Consider the following 12,262-nt stretch of genomic DNA (forward strand, 5'->3'; position numbering starts at 1 on the left):
AACGTCAAAGTTCCTCTTGGGTTTGATTTTGCTGCACTTACTTTTGTAGAGGTGCATTCTGCTTCCCCAGGTGGGTTTGCTGCTGTGTGCTATTTCTCAAGGGTTAAAGGTAGGAGATAGGGGCCACATATAATGATTCTGTTAAAATACATTCCTGATCTTCTCCGTGACCCTATGTTCAGTCTTAACATCACAGCAGCATAGATCAGCAAAGTAGGCTCACTCACCAAAGTCATATTTCGTATAGAGGAAACAGTGATGGTTATTCCAATAGCATTTCCATGTAAGCCTCTAGCTGACCACTTTGAAAATGTAGTTGTTTTTCCACAGGGTCTTCAAGTAATCAACACAAAAAACAGCTCTACATTTATAGCCATTAGTAGGAAAAAAAAAAAACTTTCACTAGTCAAACACTGAAAAGGCAAAGATATAAATCAGGACAGACTAACTTCAGTAACGTAGTCTTGATCACATAGAAATGTGTATTCATTTAATTAGCTTCTATTTTTTCTTATTGTTCATGGAGTAAAAAAAAAAAAAAAGGCAACTTCAGCACGCAGGAAGAAGAATAAAGTTCAACAACAACCAATAATGTTAAGACCACAAAGCTGAATGCCCTAACAACTGCAGATGATGGCCATATTTCTTCAGCACATATCCTAGGATGCAGACAGCAAGCAGATGGCAAAAAGGGATGTATAGCTCACCACCTCAATTCACGTCCAAAGCTGGCTGTTGAACCTGCTGTTCAGTACCACATATAGGGTGGAGCCGACCCACTGACCTGTTGGGAGTATGTCTTGCCCAACCCGTCACGCTAACTTCTTGGTACAGACATGCACGTACAGCTTTGTTCTTCACATGTGGCAAAGAACTGCACTAGAAAATTCGCCTTGGACAGGCAGATACAGTTAGGGGACACAGACTTCACACTAACATTAAAAACAGCATTGTTCTAGGGAGAAAAAGAGTGTTTGACATTTCTATTTGTCTGGCTCACTGCCTATCCTCTAATCTTAGCATCACACTTAGATTCAATCTTTAGCCATTCACCTGTATTTAAAACATTTTATTTATTTATTCATTTCAAATGAAGCTGCATTCTTGATGGTAACCATAACAACACCCTGCAGAACACATTATTTGAAGAGCCAGTTTAATAACTGTCAGGGGAAAGGGAAGAATTAATGAGGAATTACAGTGTTATTTACAGTCTATTCGCATCAATACACACAGCTTCAGCTTATAGGAAGTTATTTTTAAAAGCTTAATCTTTGTGACACAAACACTGTTTGGAATTTCAGTGAATAAGAGGGCTATTTCAAGTTTGAAAGTATTCAGTATTTTAATGCTTCTGTAGTAAATAACTGACTCAAGTTTTATCAGTCACATATCTATATTTGTTCTTTACAGAAGCCTCATCCCCCTGCACCAGGAATGCTTTAGACAGTGTCCCTTCTCTAGCAGATTCTTATGAAGCATCCCTTGTAAAACGTTCTCAGGTGTGGGACAACCCTAAAACGGTGCTCACTGATCACACAAAAAAAATAAAATTCATAATGCTCTTAAAAAGAGACCACCTCTAATGATTTCAAGAAGTTGAGTTTAACAAAGGCAAGTTTTTGAGACCACTGGTTATATCTTTTTTTTTTTTAATTATTTATTAGAAAAATTGCCTATTGATTTCAAGAGAGATGGTAGAATCCCGAAGGTAGGCAAGACTAAGAGTGTATCTGAAAGGTTTCAGATACGAGCTGGATCAGACCTATTCAGAGCTTTTAAGTTGGTTCTAAACGGAGTGTTTCATTTAACAGGCTCCCAACAAAGAGCAGGCAAAGCAAGCTGACTGTGCTCCCACCAGCTGCAAGCCAGACAGCAGCACTCTGAACAAGTTAAAAGGCAACAGGCTGCCCCCCCGCTAGCAAGAAATGCCAGGGCATTTGCACTGAAGCCACCAGTACCTGCAGCTAATGTGAACAGGGAAGATGCTCCACTCTGCCTGAAACACTTACAGAAATACTAAGGGAAATAAAGCCCTATGGCTCTAGCTTTATTCAGGTGACTGCAAACCTGCCTGAAGGCTAACGGATCCAATGGTGCTCAAAGCAATTGAAGAGCTGCAGTAGGTCTTATTGGTGACCCAATCAATCGCTAAACTATGAGGGATTACAATTCCTCACCTACTTTGTGAAGCTATTGCTTCATTTCATTTCTTTTTGTCATTTAAGTCAAATAAAACATTTTGCTTGATTTTCTTCCTCCCATGTTAAATTTCAACATTAAAAAAAAACAACTCAAATTTCCCACAAGCATATTTGCTGTATATTCTTCAGAAAACTGTCAAATCAAACATTCAGCTCCTCAAAATGCATTTCCTACAGTGCATATTAAATAAAAAAAAAAACAAACACCTAGAGATGCTGAACTGACTGCTTGTCATATTTATTCATTACTCTCACAATTTCAACTTGCTATAAACCTCACAGGACAGGACTAGGTCCATCCCCCTCCCCCCCCCCATTTTTTTTTTGCTTAGTACAGTGATAATGTTAGTACAACAAAGGCTCCTATGACTCACCATAGGACACCAAAACTAAATTGAACAAAGAAAAAGAAAGTATTACATTGACATCGCCTTTTCTACTTTTTTATACTACTACATGTTTAAGTGATTCCTCCCTACCAGAAAAAAAAAAATCCAATTTCTCAATAAAGCCCCACATAACTGAAAAGACCCAATTTGCTATTGCATGGAGATTTCATTCTGCATTGTTTTGTTTTCTTTAAACTGACATAACTCACAGTACACTTGTTCTCTTTGTATGCAAACAGGTAACACTTCCACATGACAACTGAGTTTAAAAACAAACAAACAAAAAAATCAAAGCATATAACAATGAAGTGGGCTGGACTCTTGCCCAACGAACAGCTGCATTTTCAAAGACAAAGGCAGAGCCTTCCCCAAGCAACACACGCAGCTCCAGCACTGCCTCACCACCCCCACCACGTCACTTTTGGTTGCTCAGCTTACTGCAGTTTTCCAAAAACATCTTAGTCGAGGACCTTCTCAACCAAGCTGCCAGCTTGCAGATTCAAAACCAGCTCAATGCACAACCTGATAACAAATCTCCACTGCCATGGTAACCAGAGATATTTCTTTGAAGGCACCGTGCAAAAAGATGCACGTTTCCAGCACCGATACTGACTGAAGCATAACACAAGCCCAATAAGATAGGTCTGCTGATCTTGTATTAAATTAAGAGCATTACAAAACATTCCAGATACTCATCTTAATCCTCACAAACTGATTTTGTACTATATGGACTCCCTACCGTGTTCAGTTTAACAGTCTAGCAGCATGAAGGCATTTTTCCAAGCCTATTTGTTCTTTGTGTGACTTGGCACTTTCTTCTTCAAGTTAACTGAGAACATGAAGGAGAGCCTTCATTTTTCCAGAGGGACTAACTGCAAGGCTCCAGGACTGCCACCTCCCTGAAAACTAAATACTGGGCAGCCTCAGGAAAGAGGCAGTGAAGTGCAAACCCCTTCTATCTATAGCTTCTGATTAGAAAGACAATACCACCAGTACCTTGTTCTACTGAAATGGAAGAGAAAATAAGAACATGATGTGCTCACTGCCAGCAATAACTGGTTTCTTAATGTTCTGTACCTGAGACCTATACAATCACTATTAAAGAAACACGCTGATCGCCTGAACTTAACTGTATAAACCTTGCATTATTTCTCTCCTCCAAAATGTGAGGTTTGAGTATAATCTTTTCCTCTTCTCCATTTTTTCTGTTACCGGCCCACATCACCTGCCTCTTGCAGACCAAGAGCTGTGGCAGTGCATCACCACAGCAGCTCGCTCTTTGTCTCATCTGGTGGATTCTTGTTTCTGAGATCTGACAGTGACTGAAGTACAAGAAAGGGGGGTGGGCTAGAGTATCTGGTTTTGGTAAATACTTTGCATTCTGTTGTGCACAATGAATCTCAAGTACACATGTCCCTACTATTGCATTGTTGAGTTTTTGGCACACAGCTTGCAGGTATTTTTCTCTTTGTACATGATTGATTCTACTGAATTTTATTCATAAAAGAACAAAAAAAGAGCTACGTACATGAAGAGCTGGCATTATGTATTTTTTTCATGCTGTTCTGCCACAGAGCTTTCTTTCAGGGCCAAAATCTGCACTCTCATACTTATTATAGCAAAGTTTGTATGCTTCAAGGATAATATACTATTTCTGGTGTCCTTTATGTCATATTACTCAATAGATGAGATCTCTGTGATAACGGTAAAAGTCCACAAATTATTCAGCTGAGACTTCTACTTTTTCCTTTGTGTCTTAACATGAATAAAATTCTTCAAAGTCGAAAGCCTAGTGAGCTAATCCAATGTCTGAGATATACTCCTCTAATTTACAGCATTGGTATCAATTTCATATGAAAGATCAGAAAAACAGTAATTGAAAAACTGCAGTTAAAAAATGTGGTCTCAAAATGTTCCAAAATAAAAACATTCCTAATTTTAAATGTTATTTTTGAGAACCTCTTCATATGTTTAGCAAATGTACAATATGCTGTATGAAAATGCCAGAAGTACTTTAAAAATAAAAAAATTTTCCTACAATACTATATGAAAACATCATTAATCATCATAAAAACAGCCTTGCTTTCTTTAAAAAGGATGTATTCTTTTTCTTTTTTTTTTAATGCATATTACAATCTGCTATATATTAAATATTGTGTAATACACGGAGTTGAGCAAAATTTGATATTTTTTCCCTCCAAAAGAAATTTTAGTATTTTAACTTTTATTTTCAACCTGTAGTGTAATAAAAATCAAACAAGGCATTTTAATGCAATGAAAATCTCCCAAAATGCAATTGTCAGAAAATAGCATTTCCATTTTCTTCAGTAAAACAAAACTTGTAAACATTCTTAACTGGAATTAATCTATTCTGGTGCTCTGAACCAAATCAAGAAGTTTGTTTTAACTCAGTTTGACATTAAATTGCATTTACATATGGTACCATAGTACAGTAATGGAAGTAGTACAGCACTAAATTGCATGCTGCCAAAGCAAGGAAAATGTACCAGTGGAAGAAACATTCTGCACTGGTTCTATTCTTAACCCCTCCTTTTGCTTCCATTACCAGACACCATTAAGGAGACAAGATACTGGACTTAAATCTGCCTTTTAGCTAAGTTAGCAATTTTTACATTCTTAAACCTGTATGTTTTTCATGTGCCTTCTTCCTTTATTCGTCTCCAATGGACTAAGACCCTAGATTGCCCTACATCTCTTCCAAGACATTTTAGTCGCGTGATGCCCTATGCTATTCAGTTAAAAAGAAATCAGAATGCATCTTAAAGGAAATTAATTATGTTTTTTTTAGCAAGTTAAAATTTCCTCAAAAGAATAGTTCTTTTGTAGAAACTGTACTTTAAGATGAGAATTTTTAACACTAAACTACTGACCAGCTTGTAAAAAGGCTGGTCTGTTGTACTCAGTACAGATTTATTAGCATAAGTAAGTAACAGAAGGTATCATGACAAAGGCCTGAACCAAGTATCTTCAAGTCAGTGGAGAGATCTCTAAATTCCTCGTGGAAACAATCTTGGTAATATACAAGAAGGATAGTCATAGCCTCTGTTTTAAGCATCTAATATAGGCAGGATTCACAGAAACAAGAGCCTAAATGCCTTATATTGTCAAAAGAAAGAAACAGAGAAGCTAAGATAAATGCTTATATTGCTGTAATGTCGACTGTGAATGCTACCTTCTCTAAATCCTTTTCTTACTAGGTTTAAATCATTAATACCTTCAAACGAACATAAATTGATGGCTGTTGCCTTTTACTTCACCTTCACGTCAAAGTTTTCTCCATATACAACAACCAGCTATGGGATTTGTTCTTCAAATACGAACAGGCTGCTTATCTGAAGACTGCCATGCTGAATTCACACTGGCCCAAAATAATTTTCAAAGACTATTATTAATTTTGTTGATCTGAAACAGCTTCCCTGAACCAGGATTGCAATGAGATGATAACCATCTTTTATCCAGCTCTGAAGAAGGGTATCACTAAGATCCACGGAAAAATTAACTTTAAGCCCCTGGGTGAAAGAAAATAATAATGCTTGTAACATAATGGGAGTTGTAAATACAACTGTTAATCCCAAAGTCTTAAAGTTAAGCACTGCATAGGTTTTCTGCCACACTTCTGATTGTACCCTGTGACTTACGTTTTTAATTACCTGCTCAGCCATAACTATAAATACACTTTCAGATAGGTTGTTAGGTAACAATAGGGAAAATAAACAAGCATAGTCCAGACAGTTTCTTAGCCAGAAGAGCTCTTCAGCTTGCTCTTTTCTAATCAGTTCACGAGAGCTGTTCATAGATCATGCATAGATCAGATATCTACAAAAGGAAACATAATAAAGCCAAGATGTTGTTTACACCAACACTAGAATCAAATGATAATAACAGTCATGAACTAGCAAAAGAACCAGTTTACAGTTCCCTATCCATACATTTTTCTAGTTAAACAATTCTTAGAGTGTTTTTTTTTCCTGTGGACAGTCTATCATCAATCAAGTGAAAAATACTTCATTTCAATTTTTATTGCATTTTCCTTTGAGAAAAAGTGTTATTTACAAGAGTGTAAGAGTGTATCCCAAACAATAAATAGAGAAAATAAAAGCTAAAATAGCAAACAAGTGCCACTAATAAAGACTTGTTTAGAATTCAAAGAACCTTTTAAATGAGTATCTCTTGGCCAGTGGAAGGCTCTTCTTTCCCGTTCCCATTGAATTTATCAATACACGAAACCCACACGTCACAGTGCTTGAAACCAAGGATGGAACCCCTTCAAGCAGCTTGGATGTAGCTCGACCTCGTGAACTGTATGTATCAAAAGCACCATTGATATATTACGTCCAGTCAGTGTTTTACCAGCTGGTATGATACCTGTATTGTGACCACAGTGCACTATGCAAAGCTAATGGCTTTCTTGTTACACCCATATAATTGCTTCAACAAAGCAACCACCAGAAGCAAGCCATAAAAGTGAAGAATTCCAGCTACGGTTTTTATTACTTTTCCCATTTCTCCTAAAAATGAAAAGGGAGTTGGGAAAAAAGTGCATCTTTAGTGAGTATTCTAAGTGCAGCACACCAAAAACATCCCTGAAGAACACTAAAACGAGATGAGTTTTTCAAATGCACAACCTAGATGCCATTACCTATGCTGTGGAGAACAGCACCATCCTGCAATTATTTTCACGTACCATGGTGTACTTTGACAAACTGTTAAGCTAATAATTAATTTACATCTCATATTACTGAATATATCTCTGCCCTCTTATACCTGTAACACTACACATCTCCTTTTGGGTCCTCTAATAGTGAAAAACACACACACAAAAAAACCAATTTGCATCATTGCAAACTGAAAAAAATGCAAAACAGATCAGTGACAGATTTCAAGTCCACAAGAAAGATCAGAAACCCTAATACCAAAACTGCAGTAATATCACGTTTGTCCTATGGGTTTGGTGATTAATCTCCTGAGAACTTCTGTTCTAACCATATTTGTCTATCACCGTCTGTTCACAAAATGCAGTCTGTGTAACTAGATGAAGTTCCACACGTAACCTTCAGAGAGACATATCTAAACTAGGACCTATGAGTGCACGCAGACAGCCTTAGCAAGATGAAAACAGGGAAAAATAACTGTCCTAACAAGAGGTGAGGAGGAATGAAGAGCTCAAATCTCTGCGCAGTAACAGTAAGCCACTTTTTCACTTTCCTCTGAATAGTGAACAGATTTCAAAGGTATTTAATCCACAAAGATTGCACAACTTCTGAGTAGCAACTTGGCAATTTTTATCCTTATTTTGTTTAAACATTGCCAGTCTAAAAATAATTCTACTTGCTAGCGATTAATCCTAAGCACGGTTGTGAGTGCACAAGGAATATAAATACAGAAAACATATTCTTCAGGAAAAAAAAAAAATAACAAAACACCCCCCACACCATTAATATTAATAAGTGAAAACAAAACACAGCCTGACCTCTTGAATTACTCAGGAGATCTGATTAAGTGCAATCAGATTCCAAGCACTACAATGTTGGGAATAGCGTCTCTAACCTAAATGCTTTTCTCATCACGAGATGTCAGTAATAACAACCTTAAGCTACTTCATCATGAATTTGGTCTGCCTTTAATAAAACACTACGATAGATCTGCGAGATAACGTTATCTTATATGTTCTCCATGATTAAGGATGACATTTTTCCTATGTAAAGTGCCAAAACTAGGAAAAAAAGGGCCAAAAGGTCACAATCTGAGCAAGAACCCTTTCAGAAGAAAGGGCTGCTGCACAGCCAATTCTTCCAGCACAATCCACAAGGTCTCTCCGACCAGCCTACCTGTGCAGTTTTAAAACGACCAGTTAAATGCCTGTGGAGATCCAGCTCCCTAATTATTGATTGACCTATATATTTTTGGCAACAGTTATGCCCTAGAGGATCTGATTTGAAAGGCAGTTGAAGTCCACAGTTAAAGTAAATTATGAAATAGCCAAGACAACCAGGCCAACTTCCTAAGAAGATTAGGCTCTTCTGTTCAACAGAATATTTGGGGAACTGTACAAGAAAGTGAAAACAGGCATAATTTTGAAAGAATAGAGACTCATAGCGGTTCACATGCCAAACAGCTTATATATGCATACAATACACACAGCCCCAAAAATTCTTTTAGGAATGTAAAATAATCCACTGTGCCAAGACCATCAGGAAGCAAAACTTTTGATGAGAACACAGTCATTGCAGTATGCAAGGGCTAGCTCTCAAGTTAAGTGGCAGCTGAAGCTTAGCTTTCACTCTCTGAAAGGTACCATGGACATTTGTGGATACATGGTTCACGTTCCTTCTAGCTGACATTGATAATTATTTTAAGATTAGAAAGCAGACTATACAGGCTGCTTTGTGGACACGGGAAGAGCAATTCAATCTGCCAGATTCAAGCTCCCTTAGAAAAAAAAATCATCCAGATTTGCTTTTGCCAAAATTGTTTTCTTGCCTCCTTCATCACACCTTCATTGAACCTCCCGCCAGAAATCAGAAGGGGGAAGGTTCACTGCCAGAAATAAAAAGCGGAAGACACACTCCTGAAGCTAATCACTGAATCAAACAGGGAGGCAGCTGGGTATGGCAGACTGTGAGCAGAACAGGAGATGCACTCTAGCACAACGTAGGGAAAGATTAGGAAACAGATGAAATGAAAGAAGCATGCTCTTCAAGAGTAAACTTTAAAAAAAAGAGGAATTCAGATATTATTGTATAAAGTAACTATTTTATTTATTCCTTAGAGCGATGAATGTATTTGTCTGAAACACTGGTGAAGTGACACAATTGCTTGCCCTGTATTGTACTGACGTGTACTGTTTCCCTTTTTCCTGTTTATTCCAGTGAATACAAAGGCTTCATGTTAAACCTAAATCCTCCGTCCTCCTCTAAATTACTTTTCAGCAGAATTTAAGTTTCAGCTTTATGACATGACTCCAGGTGGGGGGGTAGGAAATCACATAACACATCCTCAAGGAAGAGACACATGTATAATTATAGCCTTTCTGAAACACACATAGTACCTGTAGTGGCATCTACTGTGACAAGAGAAGAAGATTCTCCTGGGACCAGTTCATACGTGACTACTCCATATATTCCTGAATCTCTGTCCGTGGCAACAACACTGACGATCTCTGTTCCTGGCTGTGCGTGACTGCTGATGCTTGTCACATAGGTGGCTTGTTCAAAAACTGGTTGATTATCGTTAATATCTTCTATCTCTATACGAACAAAAGCTTGGGCACTCAGCCCACCCTGTTGGATAAATCAGAAAAAAAATAATTATAAATGCATACAATAGAATGACATGAATCTAGCTTCAGCACATCATTAAAGAACACACTGCAACACAACTGAGCAATGAAACTGTCTATCAAGAAGAATTTAAGGTATGTACAGTAAGTATCCCAAAATACTGAGTTCAGGCCAGCTACACACTGAGAACAGCTCCAGTGTGCTCGCTAACAGAATACACAAAGTTCAAATTCTTGTGACTGCGAAGCCTGAACACAAAACTACTTTTGTTAATGCCAACAAGCACTACACACATCAATTCCTGCTAGTCTGACTTCGCACATGTTTACGTTAATCACCTACATGCCGCTTACTCTTTCACAGATAAAAGTCAGGGCTTAGTAACTTTTTTCTGTCTATGCATTTTTCAGATTTAAAAGCGTGACCATTTTAACAGTGAATACAATAGTTTTTCAACACTGATTAGGAACACAGGCTGAGAGCAGACCACTGCAGGACAGCTAGAAGCCTACCTGCCAGGCTGCTGCACGTAAGATCCATTCTCAATTTACCACCCTGGCAGGTTTAAGCAGCTCTGCAGCATACTTACGTGTACTTATATACACCCACACTGTATATAAATATGTAAGTATATATGCATGTAAATTGCATCCATATACAAATCATATAGTACATGCACGTGTATATATATATATATGTCTACATATCCCCACTTCACGTACACAGACAGAACAAAACCAAATTCCACTGAAGCACATAGCTGAAAAGATTTTTTCATGTCAAATTCATAACTGCTTACATAGTTTTATTTCAGACACGCTCAAGCCCATAATGATGCATACAATCCCACCACTGCGAGGATGTGGTGTGGCATCCCTTACGGTGTGAGGGCCAGAGAAGCACAACATCCTGCCTGTCCTCTGCAGTTTTTGAAACCTCTTGCCATGCTGATGAAGAGAAGTGGTAGACTGGTATGTGCACTGTGTTATCTAGAGAGGTGTTTGTTGCTGGAGCTGGACAATCCCTGAGAGCAGCCTGTGCAAGCACAGGTCATCAGGCCTTCCCCATTTTTTGGGAAAAACTGCATGGACCAGGTCTTCAGAGAGTTGAAGCTGGACGCACTCCTGAAGGCCTCTCATTGTGCACCAACCCCAAAATTGTGCAACTTGAAGATTTTGGCTTTGAAAACCAGACAACTACTGTCTCTAAACAGATGGTATAGGTGCCAGTAGATAGAATTTAAACTAGCATTATTCCAATTAAATTTCCATGGACCATAACAGGTTTTGTTTTTGTTTTGCTTTTTATTTCTAAACAGGTGCAAGCATTACTATTGTTGAAAGAAAAAGAAAGATGACAGGCATAAAAATGCAAATAAACAATAGGATTGAAATATGCATGATACATAGCAATAAAGTTTGCCACCATACAGCAGCAAAAATGTGTGCTGTAAAAAAATAAGCTTTCCTGTATGAAAATGAATTCATTTTAGGACTAAGAATCACTTAAAAGGAGTAATGGAAGCATAAACTTGCATATGTAACTGTTTGGACACCCTTGGGCAATCAGGAAAACACACTGTAGTACCCATTTCAGTCATGTTTCAAAAACAAACAAAAAACATAAGCAGTAAAACTTTATCGGATCTAACTTCCACACATTCAGATGGGAAAGAGTAGTAACTTTGTTCCCTATACATTTGAAAACACTTGCTAGAAATCTTGGTTTTCCATATTTTCCTTTTGTAAGGCTTGATTTCACAGTAAGTTTGATCTAAATCTCTCAATTGTTTGTGAAGTTTCCCAAAACAAAATGCCTTCATCTGATTTTATTTTAAAGAAAAACATTGCAATTTCAGTATCAATACAGGAAATTATCTGACTAGAAGTTCAAAGACTCCTAAAATGTCTACTGAAACCCTGATCTGTCACAATTGCAAAACACAGCTGTTTACAGCCAGGACTAACTGGGGTAATTCCAGGCAGAGCTGGTGTGCAAGTGACAAGAGTGTGACCCTTGCTATGGGAGCAAGATGTTGATCTGCCACAATCCATGTACAAAGACCCAAAAGTAGGGCTAAATGCAGATGCCATGGGATACAGCGCAAACTTTTCTATAAGCTAGCTACATGATTTCTTCCCATATAAAAATCATTTCAAGGAGGAGGACCAGATACACATGTGAAGTAAGAGACTTTGGAACCCAAATCAGTGCTGTTAGCTGATAAAGCTAACACTATGACCCCATTTAAGTCAGCACGATGGCTCCCACATGCTCTCACAGGATGTTTATTTAACACTAGTTTAACAGAATCTGCTCTGTGCCTTCCTGTCCATGGGCTCTTGTGTGCCATTTCAGTTCTCCCATT

At 37.9% G+C, this 12,262-nt stretch overlaps 1 protein-coding gene across 1 annotated transcript in view; it reads right to left on the reverse strand.

The window, feature by feature from the left end:
- DCHS2 (dachsous cadherin-related 2) overlaps positions 1-12,262 on the reverse strand; it is a 103,256-nt gene that overhangs the window by 47,212 nt on the left and 43,782 nt on the right. Inside the window, exon 4 of the mRNA XM_066996550.1 lies at positions 9,663-9,894. Coding sequence (XP_066852651.1) covers positions 9,663-9,894 — 232 coding nt within the window. The remainder of the gene's footprint in view (positions 1-9,662; positions 9,895-12,262) is intronic.

The sequence above is a fragment of the Anser cygnoides genome, chromosome 4 (genome assembly GCF_040182565.1).
Source record: "Anser cygnoides isolate HZ-2024a breed goose chromosome 4, Taihu_goose_T2T_genome, whole genome shotgun sequence".
Taxonomy (NCBI): Eukaryota; Metazoa; Chordata; class Aves; order Anseriformes; family Anatidae; genus Anser; species Anser cygnoides.